The following is a 15,486-nucleotide window of genomic DNA, read 5'->3' as shown; positions in this document are numbered from 1 at the left end:
CCTACCCTGCCCCCCGGGCTGGCTGGCACGTGCGAGTGCTGTTCTTAATTTAGGAGGGGTGCTGGAAGGTGTCAGGGGGCTGTTTAGCTCGGTGGGGAATTTTCTGGTCTGGATCTCAGCGAGCGGATGCAGATGTGAGAGAGAGCTTGAGTCTGCCTTCTTCTGGACAGAGTCAGAATGGCGCCTATGTGCCATATGCCCTATATGGCCCACAGCGAGTTCCCTGTAGCTCAGAGGGTCAGGGCTGTTGGTACAGAGGGGTCTGACCTTGCAATGATGCTTCTTTTGTGGCTGACAATGGGGCCAGGCAGCAGCGACAAAATGGCTGGAGACCAACGGGGGTCACAGCACTGAGGTAACATGGGAGTGCATAGTGCCTGCATCCTATGGCGGATAACAGCCAACTCAAGCTGATGGCTGAGGGAGCGACTCCTTTAGCTCAGGGGGTGGAGTGCAGCAGGCATACAGCTGTCAGGGACGCTCTGGCTAGCTGGCCCTGGCCCCCCCACCCCCCAGTAAATATTGTGCAAGTCAATGCAGAGATGCAGGGACCATGGGCTGGTGTGATGGTGGGGGGCGGAAGGGGTTGAGAGCAGGAATCGTTTTTCCATCCAAGGAGCCAGCTGGTTTTATTGTGGCCAATCTTGGAGCAAAGTTCAGCGCTCGGCCTATGGGGATGGGGGCAGACAGCGGGCCAGGGCCCCAGCTGGTGGAAACTGGTGTCAATGGGGCCAAGTCTCCAGCTGGTGGAAATCAGCTGTCTCTCCATTAGGGTCCATGCGGCAGGGCCCAGGCGGGGTTCTGGCCAGAGAGCTGTGAGCTGCACGGGTGTGACACGGAGTTACCCCAACCATGGGCCTGGCCCATGGACCGGAAGTGCTGGCCTGGCAATGGGCCACAGCTGCTGCTCCCAGCCTGGGCTATCCTGGGGTCAGCTCTTCGCCGGGACATTCAGAACGCTCCAGCGCTGCCGCGGCACCTAGGGATCACTTCTGGCTGTTGACAGAGGGATGCGTTCTCAGCTCACTGAGATGCAGCCGCCTCTGGGGTGGAGCATGGGGGCTGTTTATACAGGGATCCCTCGCCCAGCGCTGGGATGCAGCCACCTCTGGGGCGGGGTGCAGGGGCTGCTGAACAGCCGTGCAGCAACAACACAGAGCAGTGTGGAAATGAAGAAAACAAATAACAGCTCCAGCTGGAGACCACAAGGGGGGACTGAGACGGGTCCCACCCCAGCTGAGCTACGGAAGAGCTCCCTCAGCAGCTTGCAGCATTAGGTCTCTTAACTGCACAGTGGTCCTGGTCACTAGGGGGCAACATAATGGATCCCACACAGCCAGAACCCTGCTGTGTCTCTCCAGACAGGGGGCAGATGAGAACTGAGATTAGGGCCCCATTGTGCTGGGCGCTGCGCAGACCCCAACCGAGATCAGGGCCCCCGTTGTGCCGTGCAGACCCACAGCAAGAGTCAGTCCCTGCCCAAAGAGCCCCCCATCGAACCAGGGAAGATAACGGTTTGAAGGAGTCACCCCCGCAGTTTGGTGCCAAGTTAGCATGGTGATAATCTCTGTCCCAAAGGCAGCCGTGCAGCAGCCAAGCTGAGCAGGGGGCTGAGCCCCACAGCCCCATGCTGGGCCATGCTCTGCTCTGCTCTGGGGAGGTTGCTCAGGTCCCGCTAACCGCTGGTTGGGGTGGGGGGCAAGGACACACTGGATGGAGGGGAGGTGGGGGGGCGGGAGGTCTAGTGGTTAGAATGGGGATAGACCCCCCCAAAGGACAGAACGATGCGGCACATACAGGCCTGCCACCCTCTCCCCATTCATCCTGCCAGGCCAGTTCCCCACCCCGGACCCTGGCTTCTGCCAGCTGCTCCCGCGGGTGCCTCAGGGGCAGGGGAGACAGGAGCAGCATGGGGGGCTGCTAGCCTGGCCGTGCCCAGGGCTGGGGGTGTATTTGATCCCTCCCTCCCTTCCTGGCTCACCCTGGCAGGGCTGGCCCTGCTCGCCAGGGTTTGCTGCCATCTCCTGGCTGGCAGAGGAAAGGCGGGATGGAGACCCCCAAGGCCTTTCACACACAGCTCTCCCCCCGAGCAGTCTCTACACCCCCCATCCTCCAATTCCCTGGGAGTCTCCCAGTTCCAAGCCAGGCCTGATTCTGGTGCAAGGTAGCTGCTGTCTGCAGGGGGCTGGCATAGTCTCATCTCCCCCTCCCCGGAGCTGGGGATAGAACCCAGGAGTCCTGACTCCCAGCCTCCCCCCCCACCCCAATCGAATCACTATGATCAAATTCAGCCTGGCTCAGGGGTGGGAATAGGACACCGGGCCCTGCCACTCTCGGGGGTGCTGGTTCTGATACAGCCCCAGGGCAGGGAATGGGGCCCTGAGCCTGGTATGAAAGGAGTTTGGGGGTGTCTCAGCTCCAGGGTGTGTGGAGGTGGCAACTGCCTTTCAACAGCCCCCATGGGCTGCATAGTGGGGGCACTGGATCTGCCAGGGCCACAGAGACGGGGATCCCAGAACGCAGGGGTGGGGGGGAGCTGAGGGGCTGCCAGGCTGCCAGCTCCCAGTGGGCATCTGGAAACAAGAACCAGGCTGAGGCCATGCGCCCTTGGGGCCACTTTTCTCCACCTTCACATCCACAGTGATGGGGCCTCCCTGTGGCCAGAGCCACCCATCCCCCCCGCAGCTGTCTGTCTGTCTGGGTGAGATGGGGGGGGGGGCGTTGCACAGCACCCCCTGGTGGTGGAAATACGCAGGGCTCCCCGGTGGTGACCATAAAGGCGGATTCTGTCTGGGGGCTGATGGACTCTGACCCAGCCTAGCTGTTCTCTGGCTCAGCAGCTTCCCGGGGCTCCCTAGATGCTGGGCTGGCACAGAAGGGGCTAATGAACAGAGAATGGGGTGGGGGAGGAACAGCCCTTAACAGCCGATCAAGCACCCCTGTACCCCGTGGCATCATCCCACCCGCTCAAGCATCCCCTCCCCAGCCCCTGGCATCACCCCCCACTGCCTGGCACCTTCCCCTGGCACCATCCCTGCCCCCAGGCATTCACTGTCCCTCCCGCAGCGCCATTCGACCCGCCCCGGCCGCCGTGCCCGCCGGAACAAAACCACCCAGCTCTCGGCCCCTTGGTTCCAAGAACTCTTGTTTCCTTTATTGTTTGAATTTCTCGTTTGTAACTCAACAATAGTTGCCATTTTTTTTGTATTTTTTTTGTTCTTTTTTTTTTTTAAATGATCTGCATCGTCGTTATTGTTATAATTCCTTTTGTCTTTTGTTCTGTTTAATGCACTCGACCCAAAATTGGTTTGGCATATTGAATAGAGGAAGGAAGGAGCAACGGAATTCCGAGTGAGAGACAGAGAGAGCAGGAAAGAAACAGAGAAAAGAAGGAACGAGAAAGCGCAGACAGGGGAGGAGACAGATCGGAACCACCGACGCGCAGCGAGGTTAGTACAGGCCCCAGCGCACAAAGGAAACTGAGTTCCTGACAGGAAATAGTTGCCCCTAGTGTGCAAGCCTTGAGGATCTCACTGGCCCATGGTTTGGGATGACGTGGGGTGTGGGGGGCGAGGTCACGACTAAAGGCACAGGGACTCTTCTGGCTTTTTCAGCCAGCCAGGATGCACTGCGGCTCCAGGCGGGTTGGCGATGGGAACCAGGGCGGATGAGGCACTAGGCCGGGTTCTGTTTCCAACTTTGCCCTGCTGGGTGACCTTGGGCAAGTCGCCACCCCGCTCTGTGCCTCAGTTTCCCTTCCCCAACTCTTGGCTATCTAGAGAGTCAGGTCTTTGAGGTGTGTGTGTGTGTGTATGGGGGGGGATCTTGTAGGTCTGTGCAGCACCCGGCACAACAGGGGCCCCGATCTCAGTTGGGTTGCTGCAGATCTGATGCTCTTGTTATTTGGTATTTGAGTTTCTCTGCTCATCACCAGGTGGTGCTGAGAGGACCAAAAAATCTGGACAGGTTCCTCCCTAGCTGTGGCTGCCATGGAAGGCCAGTCCCAAGACCCAGCAGGCAAGAGGGTAGCGCTATTCTTCAGGCACCCACTGGGCAGCCCTGGTAACACGTGGCGGCATTGGGCCAACAAGGGGTGTGATAGGAAATGGGGGAGCTAAACCCACAGGGCCTGGTTCAGGAAGCACTGGCTAATGAGGACAACAACCTTCTACTAGCTCCCAGCTGGGAGAGCAGCACCCTCAGCTCAAGGAGGGGGGGAGGGTTGGGTGCCTGAAGGGCCCCAGGTGGGTCCCCATGGGTAGCTGGCCATGTGGTGTGACTAAGGGGTCCCCCCAACCTTTTGCCATCTTCTGGCGAGGGAAGGGCTCAGAGACACCTTGTCCACGGGCAATGGGCAGCAGAGGGGCAGCAGCAACTCCCCCATCCCTGCTGCAGTGCGGTGGTGCCTGCATCACCGCCCGCTACTGGCTGGGTGCAGAATTTGCACAGCTGGCTTTGGGCTCGGCAGGTCATGGGTTCTAATCCCCCTTATGGCTCATGGGGCTGTGGCTTTTGTGGGGCTGCAGCTGCTCCATCCCAACTTGGCCCATGACCCCAAGGGAAATGGAGTCACAAATAAGCACATCTCCCTTGCCATTGGCTAGCAGCTAGCCAATCACAAGGGAGATCTCTCATGGGACGGGGGGAGGCACAGGCTTCTCCTTGATGGGTGAAGCTGGAGTTGGAAGCTGATTGGAGAGCTTGAAGTTCTGCCTTCCCAATAAATAAAGGTGTTTGAGGGGATGGACTGGCCGCGGTGGGGGATCATGGATGGCCAGGGGTGGGGAAGGACTCATTCAGTGGTGCGGATGGCAGCAGGATTCTGTGGCTCTCTGGCTTCAGTTGCAGCTGGGGGCTGCAAAAAGGGTTTGGGGCATGGGTCAGAAGGGGGTAGCCAGGATGGGTTGGGGAACGAGGGAAGGGCCCCTTCCCCGACTTTAAAGACGCTGGAGCTGGGAGTTTGCCCAGGTCCTGGGCGTTACACTAGTCCCAAAGAGATGGCGGGGTGGGGGGAAGGCTGAGCTGGGAGAGCAGGGCTCCCCATGTCTGGGGGCCAGTTTACCAGCAAGAGAGGGGGAGCAAAAGGCCATGGGAGCCCCCTGAACTGGGGCGAGAGATTGCCCTGACAGCGAGTGTCTACCAGCAGCTTCCACCCATGAAATAAGAGGCTGGCAGGCATGGGGACCAATGGGGGAGATGGAAGGAGGGGGTTAAAGGGAGGTCACCCTCACAATCAACCCCACCCTGATACACTGTATCCCCATCCCCGATCCCACTCTCAGAAGGGCTAATCCCCCCACAGATAAATGAAAAGAGCCATGTACAAAGAGAGTGAGCAACATTCAATACATCGGAGCACAGGCAGGGCCCCCCTGAAACCCCAGTGATAGACACCCCCTTTCCATCCTTCAGATCAGAGCTGGCTCATCAGTCAGTGGGGTGTGGGGGGGCTGATGGGTCCGAGCTCAGACCACGCTGTGTCACCACTGGGATTAGACCCAGAGACCTTCACCCCAGAGCCTGCCCCCGAAACTCCAGGAGCAGGTACATGAGCTGCTGCCAGCCAGCAGGGGGTGACGCAGTCAAATGCACTGAGCCAGGGAATGGCATTGAAAGGAGGGTCCCTAAGGCCCCCACCCAGAGATGGGGAGCTGAGGCCAACCCCCAAGAGCCGCCAAGTGACAAGGGTCCCCCCGAGGCGTCAGCAAAAACATAAAGAAAACGGGGGGGTGGGGGTGTGTGGCACCGGTGCCAGATCAGCTCAAGGGCCTGGATAGGAAACCACAGGTAGAAAACATGACTGCACTCCCGTTGTACCCCAGGATCTGCTCCCCCCAACCAAAACACGTCTGCATCCCCCCTGTTGTACCCCAGGAACCGCCCCCCCCCGTAGACATGACTACACCGCCCTGTGATACCCTAGGAACCGCCCTCCTGAGACACGTCCGCACTCCCCCACGATACCCCAGGAACCGCCCCCCGACGAGACACAACTGCATTCCCCTGAGATACCCTAGCCCCTGGGATCCCCTCGCCTCCCCGTGCACCAAGAGACAACTGCATCCCCTTGCTATGTCTCATCCACCGGGAACCCCCCCACACCCAGACACAACTGCACCCCCCTGCGATACCCCAGCCCCAGGAACCCCCCTACACAGAGACACGACTGCATCCCTCTGCAATACCCCAGCCCTGGGAACACTCCCCCCACAGTGACTTTGGCCCTGGGGTCTCTTTGGCCAGAGTACATTAGGAGTCCATCACTGCACTATCTGGGCTTCTGCCTCACGGAGGAAAACCACCAACAGCTTTCTGCTCACTCTGCTGGGGCTGGAAGGAGAGCTGCTGCCACGTGTGGCACAAGGCATGGCTACGAGTGCCAGTGGGCACATGCTACTCCCACATGGTAGCAGTGGGCACTGGGAGTAAAGGCAATGAAGAAACGGGATTACGCACTAATTCAGCTGCAGCTAATGGGGCTCAGGCCCATGGGACCCAGCCCAGCTGGGCTGCTGAGGGTCTCCAAGTTGGGCCATGCCACACTCTTCCCACCCTAGCTATAACCTGCCAACCTGGGAGGCCTGCCCTCCCCGAGCACTGTTGGCTACCACCACGGCTAGCCGGAGGCAGCCAGCCCCTCGCTCTGCTGGATATGTCTTTGGTTTTGGGGTGAGGGTGGGGCTAGGTCTGCTGAAGGGATGCACCTCGGATGAAGAAACATCCAGGCGGCACCAGCCATGTGTGAGATGGGAGAAAATAAGGCTGGTTGGTTTGCCGGGTTGTGAGCAGAGGAATTTCCAACCCCCCAGAAGAGGAGGTGCAGAATTGACCTCTCCCTCCAAACGGATCTGGGCTCTAAGCCACAGGAGAGCAACAGCTCATGCAACCAAATCCGGCCCTGGTTGGACGGCTGCTCCCTGGGAGGTGTCGCGAGGAAGCCGTCCCAACCCCCAGTTGCCCTGCGAAGATTTCATAGGCGCAAAAGTAACGCGGCTCCAATAGTCCCCACTCTCAGCTTTCAAATAGCCTCCAAATGCCACACCCAGCGAGAAAACAAACCCGCTGCTTAAACGTCCCCCAGCAGCTTGAAAAACCCACCGTCCATCAGGGCTGAGCCCAGCTCAGCCAATGACCTCATTGCACTTGTGATGGGGGTGTGTCTGTGTGTGTGAAATGCACGCTCCTGGAGAAGCCTGGGAGGCAGGAATGTCCTACAAGGGCATGACTGCCCTGACTGTACAGGTGAGGGTTGGAGACCAGACCCCAGACCAGGTCCCATCAGGGGATTGATGGGGCAGTTCCCATTGGGAGGTGGCTGGGAATGGCTCCCCTCAGTGCAATGGGAGCTGGAGCTGGCCCTAAACCAAGGCCAGGGTCGGCAGGAGAAGCTGTGCTGTGTTATCCCAGAGATACAGAAGGGATTGTGTTGCAGACACCCCCATTCCACCCTCTCGGCTCAGGCTCTGTTGAGCCCAGGGCCCTAGCTGGGCATTGGACAAAAGGAGGAGGCTGAGGGGGGAATGCGCTGGGTAAGTCATCGGTTGTTGAATAAAACACTCAAATATCCTAGAGTAACAGACTTGGACCCTGCATTGACTCTGGTGCAAGCCGTGGTGTTCAGGGGAGAACTTGGGGGGGGTTCGTGGCCTGGCATACAGCCCCAACCGAGCCACTGAAGCAGCCCTCAGTATCCCAGGAGGCTTTGCAGGCCCATTTCCCTGCATGCCTCAACTGTCCTATTGGCCACTTGGCTTGGGTGGGGAGCTGCCAGCCATCCTGCCTGTGGGTTTTGCTCCAGTGAGGTGGGACGGTGGCTGCGCTGAAACCCTGGAGTTTCACAGGTACTCAGATCTCAGCGATGGCCCTGGTGGTCGAGGGCCGGTTGCTCTGCATGGGGGCAGGGGAATGACACTAGTGGGTGGTCCATCTACCCTCCCCAAGGCCTAGAGCTGGAAAGAGCCTTTCAAAGCCTATCCAGCCATTTGCTGGCCTTGTGTCTGGCCAGAGACCACTGGCAAAGGCAACACTGTAAATATCACCCACTTGTCACCTGTACCCTAGTGTTCACCCAAGGCGTTTGCTGGCCACTGGGAGTGGGAGCTTGAGTTTCCTCATTGCCCCAAGCTCCTTGGGACACATCCCCAGTGAGATATCCATAAGCATAGCTACATGGACACCAATGGAGCAACATCCATTCATACCAGCTAGGGATCCTGCCCCTTACGTCTCCACCCTTCTATCCAACGTCTAAGTCACTAAATCCAAGCTGATGAAACCCAGGATCCTTCTAACCCCCCACCCCGTGATGATCTCTCACACACTCTCCAGTAGTTCCACAGGCTGGGAGAAAAGGAACCAGAAAGCAAAACCTTTCCACACTCCATGAATCTGAACCTCATGGCTCACCTGCCCCTTCAACTCGACCCCGTCAAATGCCTTCCAGCCTAGAGGGATGCAAGTAAATAACCACAGACTTAAAAACTCCTTACACCCAACAGCCCCGGCCAGAAAAAAGCAAAATAAACCCCAAACAATTTTCCTAACCTACAGTTACAGCATCTTTGGGTCTTACAGTAATTTTTTTTTTACCCACAATTCCACAGTGGCAGTGAGTGAGAAAATGACCGATTCATGTCAAGATGTATGAAAAAGGTACCTTATCCAGCAGGGAAAGGGAATGTTGAGGAAGTCACAGAAATGACGCATTATATGTATATATTACATAAAAATGGTGCCAAAAACAGTTCTTTTTTTCTTTTTGTTTTGTTTTGATTGTAAAAATCTGCTCTTAGTTTTCGTGATCCCTTCCCCTGTCTTCATCAAAAGGGAGGGGGGTCTCCTTGTTCCCTTCACCTGCCCCCCCAACAGTCAATGGGGCTGGAGCAGAGCTCAGTATATATCTATATACCTATAGATCTATAGATATATATTTTAATTCCAGGACACAAACTGTTCCCTGGGACTGTGGTTGCTTGGTTGTTTTTTTGTTTTTTTTTTTTGAAATCCCTGTTTCATTTTTCAAGGGATTCCTCAATTCCCCTTTTTGTTGTTTGTTTGAAACTTCATATTTACAGCATTTCAATCTGTATCCCCGCCCACCTCCCCTGAATTAACCCTCCACCCCACCCTAAGCCCCCCCCGGTGAAATGACATCTTCATGTGATATTGGCTCCCATGGTCTCTCTTGGGAAGAGGGTGAGAGAATTCAGAGTTGTGCTTGAAAAGGGAGAATTTTTTGTTTTTTGTTGTTTTGTCCTTTGAAAGAAAGAAAAAAAAAGTACCGTTTGGGTTTCTGTTGTTCTTTTGCTCAAAGATGATCTGACTGATTTGGGGGGGGAAATGGTTCGTCAAATTGCCCCCCAAAAAAATCCTCCCCACCCTCATCTAGACCCAACCGGGTTCAGACAGCAGCTCCCACGAGGCACCTGACTCCTGCATGTCTTCAAAGGAGGAAATAAAAGCAGAAGTGGAAAACGTAGAAGGGGCGAGAGCTGCAGGAGTTTCCGAGCTTCCCGTTGAGCCATAGGAAAATGGCATGCACATCTTGACAGAAGTGAGGCAGCAGTGGGCGAGAGTGGGGAATGCGGATTGACCAATTACACCGATGGCCCAGGAAGAACCCCTCGGCTCATGGTTTCCTCTGTCAGCTCCCAGAGTAGGGTGGTGATGTGTGTTTGATTTGTAAGCTGTGAAGGGATGGCAGGGGCGGGGGGTGCGCCACACAGCAAAGGAAAACAAAAATCCAACTCAGAGATGGCCACCTCAGTGCCATCTCCTCCTCCACTGGAAATAACCTTGTGCATCAGCCCTTCCTGGTGCTCAGGATGCTTTTGAAAGAAAAAAAATGCACCCCTCTGGCAGACTTTGCTGATGGTTTGGCATAAAAAAGAACTGAACTCAAAATCCTGTCAATGAGTGACTTTAAGAGTCCCTGCCCCACCATGCCTCAGTTTCCCCCAGCTGACAAATACTGGAAAGTCAGCACCGGATTCAACATAATTTCTATCAGGACCCCAAAACAACCCTCACCCCCACTTCTCTCTCTTGATATTGCTCTCTCTTTATAGCTCTCTATATATCTATACAATGTATGGGTTTTGGCAAAGTTCGTATAGAAGAAAGTGGAGGCCATAGGAGGATGCTCCATCTGCCCCTCTCTCTCCTGACCAATCGGATCCCTGTTTGACATTGCCAAGGTGTGTACGTGGAGGAGCAGGGATGGCCTATATGTGGGTGCCGGTGTGTGTGTGTGGGGTTGTTCTGGGGCTCTGATATAGCCGAGCCAGCCATTCCCCCATGGTTCTGATCTGTTTCTTAACACACCTTAAAAAGGAAATTGGTTTCCCTGCTCCACTTCTTTTTGATCTTCCGTCCCCACAAAATGAACGTAAAGAAACGGAAGAGGGACGACCTTAAAAAACGAAAAAGTGAGATCCTGTCGTCTGGCCCGGTGCCTTTTTCATTCCTTTCTTCCTGCCCCTCCTCCTTCCTTTCCTTCAAAAACAAAAGCAGCAACCCCCCGATTTCCATCCTCCCATCTCCACCAGGTGGGCAGGAGGACGCTGGACAATACGGCCCCCCCCTTCCCAGAGGAGATCAACGCCACCTCTCCTCCTTCCCCTGGCCTGTGTCCTTCTGCAGTGCCCCTCCCCTCAGCATCCCAGGACAAAAATTAAAAACTCCAGGCCACGGCCCGGGGGGGGGAGAGGCTCCTTTTGGCAAAGGTGGGATGAGGTGGGGGGAGAATCGGCGGCTCGGGAGGGCTCCTCAGTCCGCTCCTGGCTTTCAGAGACTGGTGACCAGCTGCATTTGACCGTCTCCCTCCGGCACTGGGCCCTCTAAGCCGGCTTGAACCAAGTAGCCGTCAGTGCTCGGTCTCCGGACCTGGTAGTAGGCTTGGAGCTGGCTGCGGGGCACCAAGGCGGGCCGGTTGGTGTAGTAGATTTCGTTGATGGCTTGGGTGTGGGGGAGGATTTCCCCCACCGCCTCGGGGCTGCTGTCCGGGTAAGGGGAGTCTCTCAGGTTGGTCATACTGGTGTACAAGGAGTCCCTGTTGGGGGACGGGACCTGGCCGTCTCCGCCCTCGGTCAGGTCGGCCGTGCAGCTCTCCGACTCCTCCAGGTCGCTCTGGTAGAGGATCGACTGAGCCCGCTGCAGCAGCAGCGGCTCCTCCAGGGCCTTGTACATGAGTTCGATCTCCAGGTTCTCCTCGTGGCTCAGGGCCGGGCCCTCAGGCGCCGCCGCCTCCTCCTCGCCGGGCCCGCCGCCGCTGGGGAGGGCGGGCGGGCCGGAGGGGTTGCTGGGCTCGGCTGGGCCGGCCCCCCCCGGAGGGGGCGCCCCCTTGGCCGTGCCGCCGGCGCCCCCGCGCAGGTTGTTGTGCACCAGCTCCGAGATGATCATCTTCTCGAAGGCAGCGGCGTCGCTGAGGTTGCGCCGGCAGTCGGCCATCTTGGCGCCCTCGGCCGGGAAGTCAGCACTGCGGAGGGAGTAGCTGTTGTTGAAGTTGCCGTTGAGGGGCAGGGTGTCCATGCCGCAGGTGTCCCGGCTGTTGTTCAGGGGGTGCTCTGCCGGGGGCAGGGCAGGGAAGAGAGAGAGGGGAAGTTAGTGGGGGGGTTGGGCGGGAGGGAGGCACCGGATGGGGGGGCACATGGGGTGCTCCCGGAAATTTTTGGAAAAGGGCAGGGGGTAGGTGTGAGCTGGGAGCTCAGCAGGGGCTTGGTGGCAGGGTCAGAGGTCGCACCCCCACCCCCCATCACCGCCATGGGGGTGTGATTGGCCCAGAGCTCCCATGTGTTGTCTGATCCAAGACTCATCAGATCCCACTGCCAGGTCAGACCCAGCCTCGGGGGTGGAAATGGGCCACGGCTGGTTCCCCCCACACATCCCCATCTTCAGCCAGAGCCAGATGCTGTTTTGGGCTGGGCATTCTGATGGGAGCTGAGAACCCAGCCGCCCAGATCTGGGGGTGGGGCACAAGCTGGCCAGACATAGCAGAAGCCCCACTCCCCTGCTGAGTTGGGAGCTGAGTCCCCAACCCGGTCCCATGCGCCTCCCCCAACACACATACCTGCCACCCCCTGAGCTGCAAGCCTGTGAGAGTCTGAGATAGTGGGCCCCTTTCCCCCTGCCTCCAGCTCCAAAATATTGGGACCCCTAGTGTTGAGATCTGGGGGACCCATCTCCCAAGCTGGGGAGCCCGCCCACCCGCTCACAGAGAGCATTCTGCTGCTCAGGCGCATCATGGGGGCTGCCTTGCTCTGAAACACCAAATATTGCTTGCTGGTCAGATACGGGACTGTACAGACCAAAATGCCCCAGCAGGAGGGTGATATAAGACTATAGGGACCATGGGTCTGATCTGGTTCAACAGGTGGGCAGTACCGGCCTGTAGGGATAAGGGTCCAATATGGCTCAGCAGGAGGGCGATACGGGACTATAGGGACCACAGATACAATCGAGCCCAGCAGGAGGGCGATATGGATGCGTTCCCATAGGCCACTGAGACACGGTCCCAGGGACAGTTCAGCATCTATCTCCCTCTCTTGTCCAAGGCAGTGAATGCAAGAGTTGAACCCCATTATAGAACTGCCCACAGCGCCCCCTACTGGGAGAGGCTGGGACTGGAGTAGCTGGGAGCTCCTCCCACAGCCAGTGTTCCCGCCCTGCTCCCCACAGCGCCCCCCGCTGGAGAGGCCAGGCTCCACGCCAGCTCCGGGCTGCCTGCACCGTCGTGTCCTGGCTGTGCCCCACCCCCAGCCTGCCAGTCAAACTAGCAACGAAGGAAACATTACTGGGAAATGGAACTGGAAAGGAGGGACGTACTGGACTCTCGGAAGCTCCCTGCAGGTGGGGCCAGCGAATGGAGAGGGGGAGACAAGAGAAAGAAGGTTATAGGGCAGGCAGGGGGCAGCACCCCCATGGCAAACACTGACCCTCCCGTGGACCTCTCTGTGCTTCCCTACGGCGCCTCCTGCTAGGAGACGCTGGGGCTGGAGTAGGCAGGACCCAGCCCCCCAGCCGGTGCTCCTGTCTTGCTCCCCACAGCGCCCCTTGCTGGGAGACGCCGGGGCTGGAGTAGCCAGGAACCCAACCCCACCCCCTGCCCCCCGCAAGCTGGTGCTCCTGTCTCGCTCCCCACAGTGACCCTTGCTGAGAGACGCTGGGGCTGGAGTAGCCAGGATACCCCCCCACCCCGCAAGCCAGTGCTCCTGTCTCACTCCCCACAGTACCCCTGGGGCTGGAGTAGTCAGGAACCCACCCCACAGCCAGTGCTCCTGTCTCACTCCCCACAGCGCCCCCTGCTGAGAAAGTGCAAGATTCAAGAACTTCAGAACTCCCTTCTTGGGAGAAGATTTAAGGGACCACACCATACCCCCTGCAGGGCTCCCCCAAAACTGAGCACCCCTCAGGAAGGAAGTGGATCCCAGGGATGGTCCCCTCCAGGGTATCCCCAGACCAGGGGACTTTGGGGTGCGGCAGGGTGTCCTCACACCTGGGGGAGGACGTGGGGGCTGGAGGTCTTACCTGGGGAGTTGAAGACGGGGGTGATGAGGGTTAAGCCCACGGACTCAGCAATGAGGGTGTTGTAGGGGCTGGTGCCGCCCCGGGTCTGCAGCACCGGGTTGGTCAGCAAGTGGTTCCCCATGGTCCCTGCAACGGCAGGAGAGGCAGGCATGTCAGCTCCCCTGCAGGGCACCCCGCATCCCCGCAAGCCCAAAGGGTAACGAGGAATGTATCCCCCTGCAGGCACACAGCCAACTCCAGCACACCGCGCTGAGCAGGGCTGGCTGGGGCGGTGCAGGGATCTGACACTACCAAGGGGGACTCTCGTCCAGGGGTTGCAGAGAGCAGGGTGGGGGTCCTTGGGGGGGTTTACCTAGGGTGCTGGGTGGAGGGGGTTTCACCTCGGTTCAGGGTGGGGATACTGGGTGGGGGTGCTGGGCAGAGGGTGTTGGGTGGGTGGGAGTCTCACCTCGGTTCAGGGTGGGGGTGCTGCGTGGGGGGGTCTCACCTCAATTCAGGCTGGGGGTGCTGGGTGGGTGGGAGTCTCACCTCGGTTCAGGGTGGGGGTGCTGCGTGGGGGGGGTCTCACCTTGATTCAGGCTGGGAGTGCTGGGTGGGGGTGCTGGGCAGGGGGTGCTGGGTGGGGGCGTCTCACCTCGGTTCAGGGTGGGGGTGCTGTTGATGTCCCCCGCCATGAAGCTCGACTCCGTCTGTTTCCGGACAGTGTCATTCCACATTCTCCGGATCCGACTCTGTGAGAGATACGGGGGGGGGTATTTGTCATGGCGGGGAGCTCAGACCCTGACACCCCTGGCTGCCTGTCCCACCCCCAGAGACCCCAGCCCTGCCTGAGACAGCGTGTAGCACCTCTCCCCCGGCCCTGCTCCCACTCCTAGGGAGAACTCTGTCTGTCCACCTGTAGCACTAGGGGAGGGCTCTGTCCCCCGCCCCCCATCCAACCCCAGCTCTAGGCAGGGTTCTGTCCGTCTGTCCCCAGCCCTAGGAGAGGGCTCTGTATGTCTGTCCTCATTTCCCCCCCCCGACTCCGATCCCAGCCCCAGCCCGGGGAGGGCTCCGTCCCCCTGTCCCCCGCCCAGGGAAGGCTCTGTCCCCCCCTCAGCCCAGGGAAGGCTCCATCCACCCCCAGCCCGGGGAGGGCTCCTTCCCCCATCCCCCCATCCCAGGCAGGGCTCTGCTCCCCCATACCTGGGTGCCCGTGTAGTAGCGGTTGTTGCTCCGAATGGCTGAAGTCTTGAGGGAGCCGAGTGTGGCCCCTGGGGGGCTGCGCAGGCAGCAGGACGCGTGACGCAGGCATTTACTGAACTCCCTGTGCACCTGTGGGGGGGGGGGGAACCAGGGTTAGTGCACAGGGCTGGGAGACCCCCGGCTAGCTCAGCCTCGGGCTCCGCCCTGCTCTACCGGTGCCCCTCACTCCCGACCCACAGCCCCTGCTACCCCAGCCCTGGGCTCCCCCCGCTCTGCCGGTGCCCCTCACTCCCGACCCACAGCCCTTGCTACGCCGACCCTGGGCTCCCCCTGCTCTGCCGGTGCCCCTCACTCCCGACCCACAGCCCCTGCTACCCCTGCCCTGGGCTCCCCCCGCTCTGCCGGTGCCCCTCACTCCCGACCCACAGCCCCTGCTACGCCAGCTCTGGGCTCCCCCCGCTCTGCCGGTGCCCCTCACTCCCAACCACAGCCCCTGCTACGCCAGCCCTGGGCTCCCCCAGCTCTGCCGGTGCCCCTCACTCCCGACCCACAGCCCCTGCTACCCCAGCCCTGGGCTCCCCCCTCTCTGCCGGTGCCCCTCACTCCCGACCCACAGCCCCTGCTACCCCAGCCCTGGGCTCCCCCCTCTCTGCCGGTGCCCCTCACTCCCGACCCACAGCCCCTGCTACCCCAGCCCTGGGCTCCCCCCGCTCTCCCGGTGCCCCTCACTCCCGACCCACAGCCCCTGCTACCCCAGCCCTGGGCTCCCCCCGCTCT

The 15,486-nt window shown here is 59.3% G+C and overlaps 1 protein-coding gene across 7 annotated transcripts in view; it reads right to left on the bottom strand.

The window, feature by feature from the left end:
• Nucleotides 1-3,834: 3,834 nt before the first annotated feature.
• Nucleotides 3,835-15,486, bottom strand: part of ADGRL1 (adhesion G protein-coupled receptor L1) — a 106,046-nt gene continuing 94,394 nt past the window's right edge. For 3 of the 7 annotated variants that reach the window (XM_038378361.2, XM_038378362.2, XM_038378363.2), the window contains 5 exons: nucleotides 14,710-14,838; nucleotides 14,159-14,255; nucleotides 13,525-13,650; nucleotides 12,823-12,840; nucleotides 3,835-11,564 (listed from right to left, as the gene is read on the bottom strand). In XM_038378361.2, the coding sequence (XP_038234289.1) occupies nucleotides 10,786-11,564; nucleotides 12,823-12,840; nucleotides 13,525-13,650; nucleotides 14,159-14,255; nucleotides 14,710-14,838 (1,149 nt within the window). In that variant the 3' untranslated portion in view covers nucleotides 3,835-10,785. Of the gene's footprint in view, nucleotides 11,565-12,791; nucleotides 12,841-13,524; nucleotides 13,651-14,158; nucleotides 14,256-14,709; nucleotides 14,839-15,486 lie in introns of all 7 variants that reach the window. The other 4 variants (XM_038378364.2, XM_038378366.2, XM_038378368.2 and 1 more) reach the window with 2 other exon arrangements.

Source organism: Dermochelys coriacea, chromosome 20, assembly GCF_009764565.3.
Source record: "Dermochelys coriacea isolate rDerCor1 chromosome 20, rDerCor1.pri.v4, whole genome shotgun sequence".
NCBI classification, from domain to species: domain Eukaryota; kingdom Metazoa; phylum Chordata; order Testudines; family Dermochelyidae; genus Dermochelys; species Dermochelys coriacea.
The sequence above is the reverse complement of the archived record's forward strand: the minus strand, read 5'-3'. Positions and strand labels throughout refer to the sequence as shown.